At 37.3% G+C, this 19,514-nt stretch overlaps 1 protein-coding gene and 1 long non-coding RNA gene across 3 annotated transcripts; one reads left to right on the top strand and one right to left on the bottom strand.

Annotated features, from left to right (window-relative positions):
* Nucleotides 1–426: 426 nt before the first annotated feature.
* On the bottom strand, nt 427–4,053 carry LOC132029622 (nucleosome assembly protein 1;2-like). 2 transcript variants are annotated; one of them, XM_059418906.1, is made up of 12 exons: nt 3,710–4,053; nt 3,569–3,612; nt 3,307–3,402; nt 2,783–2,875; nt 2,630–2,708; nt 2,491–2,552; nt 2,219–2,403; nt 1,955–2,132; nt 1,815–1,858; nt 986–1,178; nt 648–679; nt 427–520 (listed from the first exon to the last, which is right to left on the bottom strand). In XM_059418906.1, the coding sequence occupies exons 1-11, from the start codon at nt 3,756–3,758 to the stop codon at nt 650–652; spliced, it is 1,053 nt and encodes a 350-aa protein (XP_059274889.1). In that variant the 5' UTR covers nt 3,759–4,053; the 3' UTR covers nt 427–520; nt 648–649. The 2 variants fall into 2 exon arrangements, with proteins under 2 accessions (XP_059274889.1, XP_059274888.1); XM_059418905.1 differs by having other exon boundaries at nt 427–531; nt 3,710–4,052.
* Nucleotides 4,054–5,409: 1,356 nt separating this feature from the next.
* LOC132069210 (uncharacterized) lies at nt 5,410–11,958 on the top strand. Its single transcript, XR_009417699.1, has 3 exons — nt 5,410–5,591; nt 8,536–8,590; nt 11,870–11,958. It is a non-coding gene; the product is annotated as an uncharacterized LOC132069210 (long non-coding RNA).
* The last annotated feature ends 7,556 nt before the right edge of the window (nt 11,959–19,514 follow it).

Here is a 19,514-nt window from a genome sequence, read left to right as displayed (position 1 = left end):
CCCTCATATATTATTTGACTGGACATAAAAGCAGGTGATATATTGTGATTGTGCAAGGTGTATGGTATTGCATTTGGCAATCTTTTGGTGATATTTTGGACATTAAATATTGCTGACAGTGTCCAACTGTTGATTGACACAAGATGAGATTGAATAAGAGTTGGAATATTTGTGAAAAAAACGAAGTCATTTTCCCATTTTGGTGGAAAACGTTCCAAATTATAAGGTAGCCAAACACTTGCAAGTATTTTTGAGGAAAACATTTCTGTTGTACCAAAGGATTTTGTTGCATAATATCTAAAGTTGCTTTTCATTTTCCTCTCTCCGCATGCCTAAATTCTTCAAAAAGAAGGTACTCCCCAAGTTAAACTAGTAAATAGTGAAAATGAATAATACTAAAAAATGATAGTCATCGGGAATACAATATCGCATGTTAAAATTTCAAAATTGCAATCTCATATACCAGCTAAATTGTTGAATAAACCATTGAACTGCTTGTTCAAACATATGAATTATCTTCCTGCAAGAGTCCTATTTTAGAGAAATATATCAGACAAATAAACAAATAAATAATAAATAAATAAAATCAATGTATTTAGCAAATCGCTTCCACAACACAAGGTACGATTCCGTGCAGCTTCGGATACCTCTATTGTCCTCTAGTTTCTGCACTGCCATCCTGCAATTACCAAAAGTGAAGAAGTGTTATCTAGTCTAGACTAAGAGATGGGAAGATAACAAGAAAATGACGCAAAATTCAAATTTAATATGCTCTTTGGCATACTATCACTACAATAATAGTATGCCAAAGCATAACAAGAAGATGAACATTTGCAAACAATCGCTAGAATAGCTGTAAGGTCAAACATCTACTGAAGCTACATTTCAGACTATCTTAGCAGTTGTATGCTTAAATGCAAATGCTTCAACTTTAAATGCTGGGTATTTCTTGCTTTCTCTTACATGAGGTGAAGGGATATTACACCTCACTGGTGCTCTTTACATTCTTTTCATCGCCTTTCTCATTCTCATTGTCATCATCCTCTTCTTCATAATTCTCTTCCACATAATCTTCCTCTTCCTCATCATCATCGCCTTCTTCTTCATCATCAGTGGGAACGGCCTCTCCAGTAAACCAAGACACAGCATGAGGAATGATCTTCTCTCGAATGGTTGACCTACAATAACAAATCACTATAACTGCTCAGCGTATTTCCTCAAATCGATCAGAAAAATACCTGGCAATCAATGCAGGGAAATCCATTTTTAGAAAGAAAATGCTAACAAACAGTCCAAGTGCCAGACAATTTATGGTTATAATGATCTTTTATAGAGATATTTTTTTACTTGCTAGTACTTGGCAAACATAGGGAGCACCCTTCCTGTTCTTTTTCTCAACAGATATTTTTAACTGACAAATGTCATTCTGGAACTTTCGACTCAGTCCTTATTCTTAATCTAAAGAATACTACTAGAAGGATTTTCCATTCCAGTCTGCACAAAGTCACTCATCCGAGCAGGGCAGTTAAGCTGAAGAGACAAATGATCTGACAGCACAAGAGGCTCGTAATGTAGAATTGTACCTCAAAGATTACAACAGCATCTCTCCAAAAGGTGTAGCATATGTCAAATAAAAGATAGTGCAGAAGGCCACTTTATCAAGAACAGAAAAGTTGACAAGATTGTTAAGGTTCAGCATATGCAATCAAAGTTGAAACCATGCCTTTCATGTCATTTCAATTTTTCATCTACCTAATAACTGGTTAAACTAACAGCCACTCCGGTTTTAAGACAGTCAATATTACAGGACTTACCCAATCTCATAATCTTGTTCCATCTGACTTTGAAGCAATTCAGCCTTGAAAACATACAGCACAAAAAGTGAGACCAATCAGCAGCAAGGAACGGAAAGCAACTTGCATCTTGAAGTAATTTATTCCCCAAAGCGACTTACAGTTTCCTCATCAAGTTCCTCTGCATCCTCTAGTAGTTGAGGTGGATCAAAAAAATGAAAGAAACTTTCACATTCCTCAATTTTTATGATTGGCTTTGTATCGTTGGATCCCTTCTTTGGTTTCTTCTTTAGGATCTTCTGTGTCAAGGTTTTCCCCGGAAACCAATCGATCTCTGTCCTAAAGGTACCCAACAAAGACATGCATTTAGAAGGAAGTACTTCAGAGAGAATTTTCCTAATGGCGAAAGAAAAATATAGCTGTACCCTATTGCATTCTCTAGGATATGCTCATCCTCGCTAATCATATGATATGTCTTTGTAAGCACACTGTTGCTAAAATAGGGATTTGTATCAAAGAAGAACTCAATCTTAAAGCCCTTGGCATCATCAAGTCTACTCCATTTGACATCTTTGAGATACTGAAGGGCATCTTCATCTCGCTCAGTAATCTGAACGGTGGAAATATATGCAGGCTGATCAATAAGTTGAACAAGCTATATAGGCAGATAAATTAAAAGGAATAGAACACACATTACCTCCTTAGCAAGTATTTCATTATTTTTCATTGCTAGCAGCCAGAAATGGGGAATACCTTTATCTGTATCCAAGTTTCATTACTTATCAGAAAAAAGCTAGCAAACATAGGACTGAAAACATAATTGACTTGCAAGATACCTCCTGCTGATTCATTGGTTTCTTTATCTACTGTGCTCTCATCTCCAGCTTCAACAATGCCATTCACAATCCCATATCGCTGCAAATGCACCAAAGAGTATGTTACATCAACTATACATATATATGTACTACACACACACACACACACATTACCTTGTTGTAAAGTGGCTCATACAACTTGTAGAACCTTGCTTCCAAATTTGCCCTCTCCTCAAGGAACTGTGCCTCTAATTCATTATATTCGGTCTGCATTGATCATGTCAAAGATTTTAATGTTGTACCCAACTAGGCATTGAATTACTACCCTATTCAAGCAATTAAAAAAAGGAAAAATGACATAAAACTGAACAAGGCAACAGCGCGTCTTTTCTTGATTGTCTCAACACCACACTGTAGTGCATAAGTCTAACTTCACTAATTATCAAATTGAACTCAATTAGATGATGTGAATAATGGTTACAAAAAATCTGATTTATTGTGATAGAATAATGTACTTGCATAGCATTGGTCAAAAAGGGAAAGAAATAACTAGAAATGCAATGAGGGGTCAACTTCTTCACATACTATCTATAATTACTATAAAGAATGCAATTAGGATCAAGCACTATATACAACTTGAAATAATCATTGTCAAGTAAGAAAATAGATAGATAAAAGTCTTGTGATTAGAGTAAAACCTGAATCTCTTTGAGGACATCAACACGTTTCCTAATGTTTGGGGGAAGTTTGTCCAGAAAACCAGAGTGATCCTTTGCCAAATCATGAAGCTTGTTCTGCAGCACATATAACCAAAAAATACAAGTAAAAACAATAAACTGACAGAAAAAACAAAAAAGTCAAATCACTAAAAAGTGAAAACATTCATTTCAATATCCACAAACACTCATCAGCCACATGCATAGTATAGATGAAAATAACTTAAGCAGGAAAAATGAGCACCTTGATGGAATTTACAAGATCTGCACGATCCTCAGCAGTGAGAGCTAATTAAAACAACAACATTAACAGATAAAACAATCAAAATGTGAATCAGTTAGCAAATGAAATGATCCAAATTCATTAAGATTAAAAGTTTCATACCAGCAGGGAGATCAGAGCCTACATTGACCTGATCCTTTTGATCACTCATAGTTGTTGCACTAAATTCAAGAAAGTTGATTGGTTGATGTACTGTACAAGAACAATCGGAAAGATTAAGATAAAAGTCAAATTGGAGCTAAGATAAATCTTGAGGATAGCAAGAAATCAATGTTGATTTTCTTTGTGGTGGCAATGTAATTAGATATGTGATGATTTGTGTCAGCTGGTCCATGTTGACTCCTGCCAGCACACTTGGACTGTTAGCTGTTCACTCCATATCATCACAATCTCTAAAAAAATATTCTTTGTTTTTTTAAAATTTTTTTACTGCTATTCTAGACCAACAGTATAAAAGAATATTTATACGGTTAGACCACTCAAAAGATAACTATCACACCTGGTGAGAGCTTGGAGGTGTGAGATGGAGGAAGGCCAAGGCACCAGAATTTGTATTTCAAATTGCTTTTTTCATTGCTGTTTTTTGCTTTTCCCCGAACCCCGCGTATATGTGAATTTTTGGTCATTGTTGAAGACTTCTTTTTTTTTTTACTGTTTTTTTGCTTATTTTAAGTTGTTGCTGTTAGCTTCTTTCATAGCTTTTTTTTTTTTTTTTTTTTTTTTTTTTTGCTTTCATACTCTGCTTTTTTTTGGAGCAGTACTCTTGTACAGATTTTTTCTTTTAATAAATTCCCATCACTATGTGATGGTTTAATTAAAAAAAAAAAAGAAAAGGATAACAATAACTAGCCGTCTATAAATAGCGGGATAGTGAAATGAAAAAATAAGATAAATTGCATGGTATGTTGTATTAAATCATATTGGTACATCAGTGTGTATAAATTAAATGCTTTTCTACCTGCTCTTTTGTTGCCAAGTAACAAAGTTTTTCATCATTATATTGTGAAAACTGTAAATTAAATACTTTTATAAACTGTACGGCTGAAATTATAACTTTGGTATTCAGATTAATTAAAAGTTACTAGTTGGTAACTGGTAAGATATATTAGAGTTTCAAAATTCACAGTTTAATTGTAACATTTATTAAGTACCAATTTTTCTATTTACTCCTAATATTTGTAAACTAATTAATCTTCTTGAGATATGTCGAAAAGTACAATGATATATTATTTACCATGATATCAGTGTTATTGAGATATGTAAAAAAGTGTATTTAAATTAGTTCGCTGCATTTGTAATTAGTTAGTTAGCAGATTCAATTAGAAAAGAACCGCTTAAAAGCTTGTGGCGTTCAGTTAAAATAGAGGGGAAATAATAATGAGAGAATTAATAACTTTTGCAATAGATTATTTTTTTCGAACAAACTGTTGCTGCTGATTATTTACTGCAACGGTTATCATAGTCGTTGCAATAAGTAACCCTATAGCAACATTTTTTACACTAATACAATGGTTTAAGGGTAAAAGTGTCTCAATATCACCTATAACCTTATCCTTATGCAACAGTTATAATTATTGCAATAGACCATTTATTGCAACGGTTATATAATCATCTATCTATCTATATATATAAAATTGCAGAACATAGATCAGGTGACGTGACGTTCTAAAAAGCTAGGAATCCTATTTATCTATTTTCTCCTTTTTTTGATTTTTCTTCCTATTATTTTGCTTTATCTTACTTATAGTAAAAGGGCATGCAACTTAAAAGCGTCCCTTATATATATAAAGTTGGTTTTCAAAAGGAACCCTATTTAAGAATCCCAAAAACTTCGACCAAAAGAAAACCAACGAAGCGCGAACGTTAACTTTTACTCTTCCTTTTCACTATTTTCTTCACAACCCACATATACCGCGAGGCAGTATTACTGAAGGCAGAAAGCCACCATATAAGAACATCCTGAAAAGGGTCGGGATCCGAAAAGGTATTCATTTTACTGTTTTCCTTGGGTTTCTATTTATACATTACCTATTTCAGCAACTTAAGGCTACAATTGCATCACCATACGAAAGAGAAAGGCACCGCTTTAAACTCTAAATCCAAAACGTTCGCCTTTCAAACTTCCAAATGTATGTGAAATTCAATCATATTCTTGTGAACTAAAAGGTGAAAAATGTCACACCCTAATTTCCGTTAGGGCGTGATGGGCAAAAGCGAACCTCCGACTCTGTTCTTATAATCACACGGCCTCTCTCGGATTATGACACAAATACATAATGAAAATTTTGCGGAGAATAGTGTACATTTTTCCTTTCTCGAATCAATGAAAATACGGAACATATAAAACAATATAGGACTTATAATACAATGCGTAACAAATCGTCTAACGTCTTATACCCACAACACGTACGCAAAGTCTCTAACATATAAGCGTCGCAACATAATGCTCGACTCGGTATCCGAGGAACTCCAGGAGCTCGCCGATCCCGCCGGAATGTCTCCTACTAAAAAGTCTTCGGCTCATACGGGTGTACGCGCGCATAAAAAAAGGGGTCGGTACGGAATATGTACTGAGTATGTAAAGCATGACACGTGGTGGCGGGATCATGCGAAGTAAGGAGTACGGAAAATCATAAAACTTGCCTTTACAAACATGTATTACGCGTATCAATGTCATAAAATCATCATATGAACATATAACGTGCCCGCCCTACCGAGGAGGGACGCGGTGAGTAAAATCATAACACACACGTATATAAAAGCTGTTCATGTAACGTGCCCGGCCCTCGATAGGGACGCGGTAAATTAAAATCATAACATATGCGTACGTGCGTGATGCCCGGCCTCGAGTGAGGACGCGGTGCGGAATCATCATATGCCATCCGGCCACCTCTCCCATATCATCATATCATATAACACAGTGGACGCGGTAAATATAACGTGCCGCCCTGCGGTGAGGGCGCGATGAACAATGCAATGAGGTGCTCGAATACGATCTGGCCGGGACGCGAAAAGGACATATTGAGGGGGCACGAGAAGTAGTGAGAAACTATACACATAAAATATTTTCAAAGACTCAATGAAGTAGTCAACATGAATCATCATTTAAAAATCCGGACAATAGTAATATCAAATAGCTTTCGGACGGTACTCGGAAACACATCTTATATTACAAGTATATCAAAGTATAATAGAGGCCATAGTCGTATATCAAATCATTCCGAGTCTATGTAAACTTAAGTCATTGTACGTTAGAGGATCATTTCAAGCATATCGAGGTAATCCGGTTTTGTTTGCAAAAGTTAGGGACGTTTTTAGACTTAAAATCTTTTAGGAACAAAATCCTTTATTCACTATTTGAAACCCAAACATACATAAGACTTAAGGACTATATGAAGTGTGTCACATTATGAGCAATTAAGGATCATACACATACTCGGAACGTAAGAGCGGAATTACCCCCAAAGCACAAGTCATGTCATACCTTAGTACGTCTAAGACATGCCAAGAGGAAAAAGTAAGCCTTACATACCTCGATCGCTTCCTAAGCTAATCCAACTCAAGCCTCGACTTCTCACGATCAATAACATCGGTAGGCATCGAACATTAGCCATAAACATCGAAGAACCCAATTCCAAGCCATTACTTTTTCCAAATTTGACTCCTCCTATAAATTGGACATCCCCGAGAATTTAACTGCCAAATCATTATCAACAATACCAACAAACATAATATTTCCAGCTCCAAAATATTCCATAGAATCATTATTTTCCAAATTTTCCAACCAACCAATTCGCGATATAACTATTTCATAATTTTTTTTTATTTCCGTAACGAAGTCGAAATTAATACTAACAACATCAATAGAAACATCCTCCACATTCTACAAGTTGAATACATTCATTTTCATTCAAAATTCTCTTCAAATCTCATTCCATGATTCACAACGCCAACAAATGAATTTATCACACTATTTTATAAGTTCTAGTTCGGTAGAACTCTAAATAAACTTATTAGCAATGAAAAGGAACCTTAATATTACCTCAAGTGTGCAGCCACCACGTCCACCCCCTTCTTTTTGGTCGATTTTTAGCTCAAATTGGGAGCGACGCAACGTAGAACACTTTTCTCTTCATTTTCGATTTTGGTCAAAATTGATCTTTTCTCTCTAAGCTCTCTTCTCTCTTTTTCTCCAGAATTTTCTGGGTGTTTTGTTCTGAAAAATGAGTAGAAAAGGCTGATTTATCACTTAAATAAACATGGGTCATGGGCCTAACCCGGTTGGTCCGGTTTGGGCTTCTAGCAGCGACCTTTCCGCCTTAAAACGTCCATATCTCATTGTCCCGACATCACCTGTGGACCCACGACCTATGGTTGGAAAGCTAATTCAATTATCTACAACTTCTGTATTTGGTATGTTTCCAAATTCTAAACTTATAATACCGTTTCTGCCCTCGAAGTCAGATCACCCGAAAACGTTACTTAAAAATATTTGTTTGGAGGACTTCCACTTTGATTTGGCTCAAGGGTCCTTCTTGAGTTATGTTTAACTTCGCATATGTGATTCGTATAAATTGTCACATGTCCCAAAAAAAAATCTCAATGTGTGGGCCCCACCTCAGCTTGCGAATAATCGGCGCACAAAAATACGAAATATAATCGTCAACGTGAGTTTAAATTATGTAGTAACAACGTGATTGTCAATGTTTGAGGAAGCATGTGTCACGCTCAGGCTCTGGAAATGTGGAGTATAACAAAAAATATTTCCAACAATCAAACATAGCATGACCGATAACAGTAGCGTAGTTTTTCAATGTTGAGTCGACTGCATATGATTTTGTGTAGAAAGATTTTCTCAGACATAAAGTAATTGTCTCATGATTTTTGTAGCAATATGGTCAAAGAAGAAGTAGAACATATTTTTTTAGCAATATGGTCGAAGAAGAAGAAGAGCATATATTCAGAGAGCTTTTGAATATTAAGGTAATATTTACGGATGGTTCGGTTAAAATCATTTGGGCTTCTGCAATTATGTAAACGGTGCATTATTCTCTTCTCCTGTAATGATGCGTTGCCTTTTCCCGAAACTATGTGTTTCCTTTGTTTCCCGGAATAATGTGCTTTCCCGTAAAAGACTTTTCTTTGCATTTATGTAATAAGCACAGATTGGTGCATTAATTGGGTTATTTCAGATCCGTAATGACGTTTTCCCTGTCATTGATCTTTAGTAAAATGATGCATTGATTAAAGGTTTATCCCTTTTATGATGAAAATTTCATACCGTCATTTCCCTGTTACCTTCACAACTTTTATACATTATCAGATACAATAATGTGTTGTATTTATGTTGAATAAGTTGAACTCCTTACTGCCCCCCTCTCATCCATGTATCTATTTATGTATTTAGTTTGGGAAAACCTAAAGGGCAAGGCCTAAAGCAGAGGCGGATCCAGAAATTAAACTTTATGAGTTCATGTCTACTATTTATTGCAATTTTAATAGATTTTTACACATAAATTTATGCTCCACGTCAAAAGTTAGGGGTTGAACCCCCACCTTCAATGCTGCATACACCCCTGGACTAAAGTTTTTGTTACACCTCGAAAAAATCCCCGTTAGCACACAGTGAATAGACTAACGAAGGGCAGGATGTATACGATATTTTGACAAGTAAGAAATAGTCTTTAATGGTCCTAATTAAGATTTCCAGAGACATTCGAGTTAAGGAAAGAAAGTTGTTAAGGAAAGCGAGTCATAAGTTGTGTGTCGGGCAAAATTACGAGTATCGAGTTAATGATGTTTTAAGGATGCTTTGAGGAAGAGTTATAATGTCCCTTAGATTGGTATTGAGGTGTTAAACAAGTGTTAAGAAGGTTCCATAAGGATTGGAGATCAAACGAGACGACGGGAACAACTTCGGAGAAGCTGTGGATTACACGGCCACTTCCACGGACCGTGTAACCTTATACGGACCGTGGAAGGGTCCGTATAACTCCCAACAGAAATTATGTCTGGCCAGTGGTGAACCACGACCAGTTCCACAAACCGTGAAAGGTTCCACGGACCGTGAAAGTGTCCATGGAAGTCCTGAAGAACTGAACAAGTTCTGATTATATAAGTTTGTTCCCACCATTTATTTCATTTCCACACACTTCTTCAACCTCTCAAGACCTCTAGAAGGTTCCACATATTTCATCCACAAGAAAACAAAGGAAATCAAAGATCAATATCAAGAATTCAAGTGAATTAAGTGTATGAAATTCATCAAAGTTCATCTAAGCTAAGGAATCTCAAGAGGAGTGAACTAGGGTTTTGGGTGTAAGAAGAGTACTCCACTCAAGACTTATTCTACCACTATCCAAGGTAAGTTTCATGGTATTTTCATGATGTTTGAAGTATTGATAAGTTGAAACACTTGGATTGTAGAAGAGTATAGAAAATGGGTCATAAATGTGTGAATAGTATCATTGTTGAGTAGTAGTTTGGATTGAATCATGAATATGGATATGTTGTGACTATGAATACGTTATAAATGAGATTTAGAACATGGAATAAGTATTATATGTGAAGGAACATGATGGTGAACTACGATCATGATTTTGGAGAATTGAAGGGAAATTGTGAAATGCGAATAATGTAAATGAATGAGAATTATTGTTTATGATATTGTGATTGTTGTTATGAATGTTTGGGAGTTGATATGGAATATGGAGGAAGTCATATAAACAAGGGAAATGCTGCCCAATTTTCTCTAGCATTAGTAAGCACGTTCTTATGATTGTTTAGCTAATGTCGATATGAATTCTCTTGAAGGTAGAACGTGTACATTAAAGGAGGACAAGCAAGTGGTAGTTTAGTTAGCGACAAAGGTATGTAAGGCTCAACCTTTCTTCCTAAGGCATGAATCCTATGCATGATTTTCCTTCTTCTTCATGAATTTCCTATATTCCGGAAGACTAAGAGCCTATGTTCATGAATAGCCTTATGAGATGGGAGACACATTACGAATACGACAATGATAATGATGAGCTTAAGTCTAAATATCCTAGAGTTCATGATATGATGCTCCTACGAAGTTAATGGTGTTAACTATGATCTATTAATGTTTTCCTTATGTGCGCTCCCCTTAAAATGTTAGTTCCTCCAAGGTGAGATATAACGATTATGAACACTCCATAACCTAATCGGGGGTTCACGACCTTATGTCACCCCGATATAGCCATAGCTACTTCCAAGTCCTAATGTATGTTTGATGACAAATATATAGTAATGCTAAGTTATGATAAAGCGATGATGTGCCTATGAGACGAATGATAATGATAAGTTTGTGATATGCATGATGATATGATTCCACCGCGCCTAATTGGCCGGACATGTCATCGCTATGACGGGCTGCTTGTGATTCCACCGCGCCTAATTGGCCGGACATGTCATCGCTACGGTGGGCTGCTTGTGATTCCACCGTGCCTAATTGGCCGAACATGTCACCGCTACGGCAGGCTACTATGATTCCACCGCGCCTAGAAGGCCGGACACGATCACCACTAGTGGGCTGCATATGATGGTTACCCGGATGCGGGTTAACGATGATGAAGTATGAATGATATGATGATGTATGAATGGTATGATGATATATGTATGACATGATAATGTATACGCTATGGTAAGTCATATGATATGCTACGTATGATATATGCATAAAATGTATCCATTCGAAGGTTATGTCCTCATCTTATGTCTTATGATTTCTCTATTATGTTCATTTCATTCATGCCTTACATACTCAGTACAATGTTCATACTGACATCCGTTTTCTTTGGACGCCGTGTTCATGCCCACAGGTAGGCAGGGAGGTGATCCAGAATCGTAGGAGCTAGTAGCTGATTTGAGAGCACTCCATTTTCCGGAGGTGCCATTGCTTATTATTTTGGTACATAGGTATATATTCATGTTTTGGGCACGACGGGGTCCTATACCGTCTACACGTCTAGTACTTTAGTAGAGTCTCGTAGATACATATGTGTGGGCAATATGGTCTCACTAGTTCTTATGTATATGTATGTGTATATATTATTATGATAGCCTAAAGGGTTTATGTTTATAAAGTAAATATGTTTCAAATGTTATTAGTTTTCCATGATTACGAGCACATATTACGAATGAGAGCAGATGAGTAACAGAATGAGCGATGTTCGGGGGTTAGTCCCGGATACCCGTCATGGCCCGTAGCCGGGTCGTGACAGTTTTCTCACTGGTTCTTAGGCACGGCGCACAGATCTCTCTCTCTATGAAGGCCGCCTCAATGCAATTTCAGGTATATGAAGCAAAGCATATGACTTTGTGGTATTCTGGTATTAGTTTTTTTTTTTTTTTTTCAAAAGTACTTATTTTTTTAAATAACTGCTTCTGGGGAGTAGTAAAAGCAGTTTTTCATAAGCTAAAAAAAATAGTTTCTGCCCAAAGACACTTTTTTGAAAAGCACTTTTGAGAAAAAAAATACACATAGAAGCACTTTTTGAAAGTTTGGCCAAACACAAATTGCTGCTCAAAAGTGTTTTTTACACTAATTGGCCAAACACAGACTATTTTTCGCCAAAAGTACTTTTTTTTATAAGCACTTTTCAAAATAAGCTGATTTTAAAAGTTTCGCCAAATAGGCGAGCGCGGCATCCTTGATACAATGGGCAAATTGTTTTGCTGGTTCAAAAGGCTTTGGAAGCCGCTAGTTTGTGACAATTGTTACCATGGTTTCTAGTCTCATATGTGTTAGACAAAACTAGAAAAGCTTTCACATTATTGGTTGTGTTTTTTTAATACATTATTTGGTTCACAATTTATAATGATTATATGTTAGTATCAGGTGCACTTTTCTCCCATAGATTGCTGTTAAAAGATTCACCTTACAAATGTGGATTGATCAGTCCATGAGACGTTTCTACGTTCGATTAATAAGTTGAAAATTCAAGTAAAATAAGGAGTAGGTAGAGAATCATTGTTCATTCCTTAACGATGAAAGTTTAAAGAAAATTTAGTGCCTTCATTGTAACAAAACATAAGAAATTAAGGCATTGTTTAAGTTCAGTCTGTTTGAAGAGGAACTATGTTTAATATGAAATTATAGCTTTATTTTCCCTATGAATGATTTAAAAATTGTATGTCGAAGCAATTGAAGTATATGTGGGGAAAAAACCCAAGAAGTTTACAAAACAAAGAGCAAACAGAGATAAAAAGAGAATTACGATAACCTTGAGCAATTTAGTTGCCACGTTTTACCGCAGAAATTTTAAGTGATCGTAAATTGCTTTTTAGGTATAAAGATAAGTTTACAATCCCTATCAAATTAAACTATAAAGCTTTTGGTAGAAACTAGCCTTTTCGATTAGTAAAATAGTTTTTTGTTTAAACAACTACTCTGGTAAATTCACACACATCTTTATGGGAGTCACTCCCACTAAATTGTAATCATCTATCCAATTTATGTTAAGGTGTTAGATTGAGCTTGGAATTTTTTTTTTTAACAAAAAGGGCTTTTGAATGTTATAGTCTAAAACAACTTAACAAGCTTAAATCATTGAATCAGGGGCAAAATGAGAAACTTAAAGTTAAATTCTTACTAAATATGAAAAGATGTCATTTTTTCTTGAATGAACTGAAATGAAAAGAGTGGAACAGAGATAATATAATACATTAAATATATTGCAAAAAGAAACCTAAGACATTTAGCAATCAATCCCAAAACCTGAATAGTCTAATATGGGCCAAAAAAGAAACCATTTAAAATGTACTCCTACCTCATTGCCTTTTGGGCCAACTGCTTAAGATTCTTAGTTTCAATATTGATCAAAACAAATGGCAATAGTCTATGGTGCAACTTGCAAAAGAATTGTCCACTAGCAGTAATGATAACATAGTAGGTTCAAAAACTAACATAAACCAATTTCAGTTAATTAAAATAGCATCATGGCATCATTACTAGACCACCATGAATCCGAACATACATGGAAATTCATTATGTTCGACTTAGTAGTGTCCTTAAGTTTAATTAATTCATATTTAAATCGAGATTAAGTTATCAATGATATGTGTTTACCCCTTAAAAAGGTAACAATTGAATTTGTAACTTGTTTAAAGGATATGCGATTTGATTTGCTATAGAAAGGAAATATGACAATAACGAAATACAGATTACGAATAAAAGAATAAGAAATAGCCATTCAATTGGATGTACAACTCGGCCTGAGACTTGGGCTTTGCTCGGACCGAACTATGGATGCTCTTATTATTTGATATTTTTGATAAAGCTGAGAGAACAAGTTAAAGAGTATGTGATCGTGTGGAAGAAGGTAAAAAGAGATGGGAGTTGAGGGTTTACTCCCCTCCGCATTTATAGTACAAGAATTTACATTAAACTAGGTAACTAAATCAATTGAAGATAAAGATCCTTGAAATCACGGGATTGACAACTGTCGTTGCGTCGTGCGGAGTGAAATCCGCAACGGACCGGATTTCCCGCAATGTTGCCAACTACAGGTGTGCTCCTCGAGAATCATTGGGTCCGAACGTATCTATCCGGTTTAGCCGAGCTCTACTATCCGTTGCTCCTTTATTCGAACTCAGATTGTTGATCCTTAGGTCGGGGCTACCGACCCCGGTTTTAACAGTATACAGATAGTCTCTCCATTTTTCGGAGGGAAGTATTAACTTCGGGAAATGGATCCAGATAGGCCGTACCTAGCCGCCTTGGAAAAGACATTCCCATCAAATCTTGCACTCTGACCGATGCCAATTCACCATTACTATAGCCGCCTAATTAGTCTCGAGAATCCGCCCCTTGTCAGAACCTTTAAACCCTTCAACGTTTGAACTCCCTATTATATAAAGCCCATATATTTTCTTTTTGCCATGCACCTTGAACCTAAACCCTAAACTTCATCTTTTCAAAAACCCTTGATTGCAACTGTCAAACTCTAAATTCTATTCTGAGTTTTTAACCTTTCTTAAACCATTACTTTTCACCGCTTGACACTATGCTTTCTTTTTAGTCATGAATTCTCTACCGTTGCTAACTCAAAGCGCGGACCATCCTTCGTCACCACCACATTCATCGCCCTTGTCATTGATAGGAGCGACCAGCCCCGAGGAGGAGTTGGAGATCCTTGCCGCGGACATTCTCCCCGCTGGTTTCAAATATACGAACGATTGTAAAACATCTTCTCACCTTCATTTTGTGGAGAAATTCGAATCCTTTATCGACGCCGCAACTATCCCCGTAGTTCGGAATGATTGTAACCTCGGTATGGACGTCGACGTCCGCCCTGTTGAAAGTGAGGTAAGGATCAACCATCATGTCGTTAGTTACTCGATGATCTATACTTACCTTTTTGCCATTGGGTTTTCTCTTCCCATTCCTTAAGTGATTGCGGACTTCTGTCGTCGATACCACATTTGTATTGGCCAAATTGCTCTACAGATTTAGAGGCTCGTATACTGCCTCGACATTTTGGCCAACGTAGCCGGGGTTGCTTTTACCCTTGATCATCTGATCCATATTTATGTACCCCGGGTAATTCGAGGGGGCATAGTTCATTTGCTCCCACGTGGAACTCGAGGCCTCATAGATCTGAAAGATAACTATGACAGGGGATGGCTACATCGGTTCGTAATGATTCGCACGGACCAACTCCACCGTTCCCTGTCCATAGACTTCCTAGAGACGTGGGATCCCACCCCGAATCCGATCGAACTTGAGCTTGTAATTACTATCTTTAAATGGGTAGTTTCACTTTTAGGCACCTCTCGTGACGTGGGCCGTTCTTGGAGGAGCATGGCACCCGACTGGTGGAAAGGCAAGAACCATGGTAATTTTCAATCTGTTCGTGGAATTACTTAAGTCTGTTTTTCCGTTTTATATTCTAACCTCGACTCTTCGATTTTTAGGGCTCCCGATGAAAAGGTCTTCAAAAGGAAAAAACATTGTTGAAGAGTGTGCCGAGGATGTCGTTGAGGGAAGAAAGACTACGACTGCATCGGTGAAAGCATCCACACGGAGAGTCCCTACAAGCACCTCGACTATTTCCTCAGGGATAGGCTCTCGATTCAGATCGCACCATAACTTGCAGACTCGAAGGGAAATTCCTCATAATGGACCACCACCGGTGATTATTCTTGATGAAGAGGATCTACCAGAACAAAACAGCCTGGTTCAGCCTTTCCAGAGGATAACTCCGGGACCATTTAGCTTATGCACAATATTGTAGGAATACCCGAGTGTATAGGCCGAAGTTCTCAACCTTCGGTTCACTGTACCGGATCGGACTTCCTTTCTGTTTCTAGTTTAGGATCATAAGTTAGGCCCTTTTGTTTTATGGAGCTGATGTAACTGAGGAAATTGGACATTCGTTATAAAAATTAGTAGAAACTTCTTTGGGGTTGACCCTTAGCTATTTGGTTCATGAATATTTTTACCAACTTTCAACTTTCATCTGAGCTGTTACACCTCGAAAAATTTCATGTCGTTGTGTGATAAATAGGCTAATGCAGGGTAAGAGGTATATGATGTCCCTACAAGTAAGAAAGGTTACTTGGCGATTCCAATTAAGATTCCAAATACATTTGAGGCAAGAGAAGAAAGTTCGTTGAGGAGGGCAAGGTATAAGTCGTGTTTTGGAAGGATTTTGCAAAGTACCGAGTTAATGCTAATTTAATAATGTCTTGAGGAAGAGTTATAACGCTCCTCAGATTGTTAATGAAGTGTTAAACAAGTGCTAAGAAGGTTCCATAACGATTGGAGATCAGACGAAACGACGAGAACAAGTTCGGAAAAGGGGTGAGTTATACGACCCATTATATGGTCCGTATAACTTTATACGGTCCGTATGATAGTCACAGTGAGGGGTGATCACTGGAAGCATTATATGGTCACTTATACGGACCGTATAAAATTATACAAACCGTATAAGTGTCCGTATAATCCACGTCGGGCAGCTTTGTCCATTTTATAAATTTAAGACCCAAAGTTATTATTTTCATTTCTCACCTCCTCTGTACTTCTTGAACCCTCTAGAACTCTCTATACCTCCTATTAACACAAATTCAAGGGAAAACAAAGATCAAATACCAAAAACTAGTAGAATCAAGTGCAAGAATGCTAACTAGGGTTGATGGAAGCTAGAAATTTCTTTGGAATTGAAGTTGGGGTTTTCTCCAAGTGAAGCATTTCCATCCAAAACCCATTTCTACACAATCAAAGGTGAGTTTTATGTTCATTTCATGCTATTAAGAGTATTGAATGGTTGAAAGACTTGGATTATGAAAGGAAGTAGAAAAAGGAGTACAAATATGAGAGTAGTGGAATTCTTGAGTGGTAATTTGATTTTAATCATAGTTATTGACATGTTATGAGTATAATCTTATTATGAATGATATTAAGAGTGTTGAAGAAGCATTATATGTAAATGAATACGACGTTGGGTGATAGCCATGGTTAGGGATGACTTGAAGAGGGAATTTTGAGAATTGAATAGTGTCTAGCTTAACAAAATTTATTGATTATGATATTATGGATGTTGTTATTAATGTTTGGGGTACATTAAATTATATGGAGAATCTTTGTAGAAACAAAGGAAGTCTTTTGCTCAATTTTCGTTAGCCCTCAGTCGTCTTAGTTTAGCTTCAAGTATGTTTCCGGTTATCTAATTTTAGTACGAATTCTATTGAATGTAAAATTGTGAGTATCGGAGGGGAGCACTTAGTCGGAAAAGTTAGAGCGACGTAATGGTATGTGAAGCTAGTCCCTTCTTTTTCTAAGGCATGATTTCTATAATATGACTCCCTTTATCTTTCCATGACTTTCTCATATCCCGAAAATTATAAGTCTATGGTTATTAAGAGCTACCCATAAGATAATGATAAAAGACGTGTTATGAAGGTGATAATGATGACAATGAATCTAAATCTAAAGATCCTAAAGCTCATGATATGATATTCTTATGAAGCCAATGATCCTTATATGATTCCTTGATGTTATTCATTGTTGTTAGACTCACCTTATGATGCTAGTTCTTTCAAGGTGAGACATGATGATCATGACTACTCCATAATGGCATCGGGGGGTTCTCAACCTTACGTCACCCCAATAGAGTTGTAGCTTTACTTGAGTTCTAATGCATGATTTATGATAAGTATATAATGATGAGATTACACCGCGCCTACATGGCCGGGCAGACACCACTAGTGGGCGGCATGAGATGTATACCCTCCGTATGAATTTTTCTCTTCGTTCACGCCTCCGATATGTCGAACCTATGGATACCTTATCCTGTAACTTTCGAAATAATGCGGGAAAATTTAAAACGTTTTATCAACCGTCACGTCCGTCTGACTTCGGCCACGTGTGGCTTCACTATTGGCTGACCCGACGGTTATCTGATCAATGCGTTTTCGTCATTATGACCCCTCGCTTATAAATAGTTCAAAACTCCTCCACTTTTACTATTTACAACTTGCAAAACTTACTCCTCGCTTTTAATTTGTGTCTCCTTCATCTAAGAAGCAAAGAAAACGTTGCTGGAATCTTTAAGTTTTTCGCCGGAATCACCATATTATCCATCAGAATCTTCATCTTCCCTCACCGGAATCTTCATCTCACTCGCCGGAAACTTTATCCAGTTCTTGAATTTCCCCAGTTCTTCAAACCTTCATAAGGTTTTCCTTTGTTTTTTTCTTTCAATTTTTCTTCCATTTTTTCCTCTTTTACCATACTTCACAAATGGCCTAGAGTCCGAAAACTTTGTCCCATGAAGCCTCTCCGGTGGGATCTCCCCAGCTGACCGAAACTCAGGTTAAATTTCCATACGAACCCCGGGGTAAGGATGTCATTCCTACAGTGTACCACTTCGACTCCGAATTCGCGGTCGAAAAACCTCCGAAAGGTAACAATGCCGACCGGGGTTATGACCTCTGGTGCTATCCCACCGCAATCAACATTTCTATCATTCCCAAGGTCCGTTCAGAATGCGGTTGGAGGTACTGTCCCAAAGAGATCGTAATACCGGGCCCTGATGACGACATCACAACTTACGTGGAAGGGTACTCCTCCGTTTATACTTACCCTTTCACCTTCAAACTAAAACCTCCGATTGACGAGGTCATTCTTGATATGTGTAAGACATATAACTTGTGTCTTACACAAATCAGGCAGAACGTTCGGCGGATCGTTACATGCATCCATTTCTTGGCAAACAATATCAATCGCCCGTTTACTTTACATCATTTGATCTGTCTTTATCCCCCCCGGAGTTTTCACAGAGGGATTGTGAAGCTTACAAAACGTGGTAGGTACCCGATCCTCTTTAGCGTGGATGAAACAAAAGATCGCGATTGGCTCGTACGCTTTGTTCGGGTCAAGACTAAGGAGATCATTCCTTGAGAATATCTTCCCTTTCTCGAGAGGTGGAACAAAGCCCGTAAGTTCTCTCGGTGTCTCTTATTCCTATTTTCTGTAAGTATTTTAATTTCCTAACTTACCTTCCCTCCTTTCCTTTTTCAGCCAAAATGTGGCTACCGAATACCATACCTGGTTTTGAGAAGTGGGTGGACGACATAATGTCATAGTATCCTCACGATATCCGTACTTGGAAGACCTCTCCGCAGGCCAATGGGAAGCAAAGAACCACGGTGAGCCTTCTGTTTATTTTGCACCCTTTTTGGCTTTACCCCTTTAACCCTTATTGGTGATTAATCATGTGTTGTTACGTAGGCCTGAAGAGGGTGAATTTACTTTGAGGCCTAAGCCCTCGGATGCTCTCCCGACGATCGAAGAGATGTTTGATCTGACCAGTGTATATCAGGTCATTTGCGAGGCTTCGAGGCAAAAATGTAGTAGATCTTGAAAGCCCCTCTTAACGGC

This window comes from Lycium ferocissimum, chromosome 9 (genome assembly GCF_029784015.1).
Source record: "Lycium ferocissimum isolate CSIRO_LF1 chromosome 9, AGI_CSIRO_Lferr_CH_V1, whole genome shotgun sequence".
NCBI lineage: Eukaryota > Viridiplantae > Streptophyta > Magnoliopsida > Solanales > Solanaceae > Lycium > Lycium ferocissimum.
The sequence above is the reverse complement of the archived record's forward strand: the minus strand, read 5'-3'. Positions and strand labels throughout refer to the sequence as shown.

Coding starts and splice junctions, on each gene's coding strand:
- LOC132029622 (XM_059418906.1), bottom strand. CDS start 3,758: ATGAGTGATCAAAAGGATCAGGTCAATGTAGGCTCTGATCTCCCTGCT. Junction 3,403..3,568: donor ATCTTGTAAATTCCATCAAG/GTGCTCATTTTT, acceptor TATGTGCTGCAG/AACAAGCTTCATGATTTGGC. Junction 2,709..2,782: donor ATGAGCCACTTTACAACAAG/GTAATGTGTGTG, acceptor GTGCATTTGCAG/CGATATGGGATTGTGAATGG.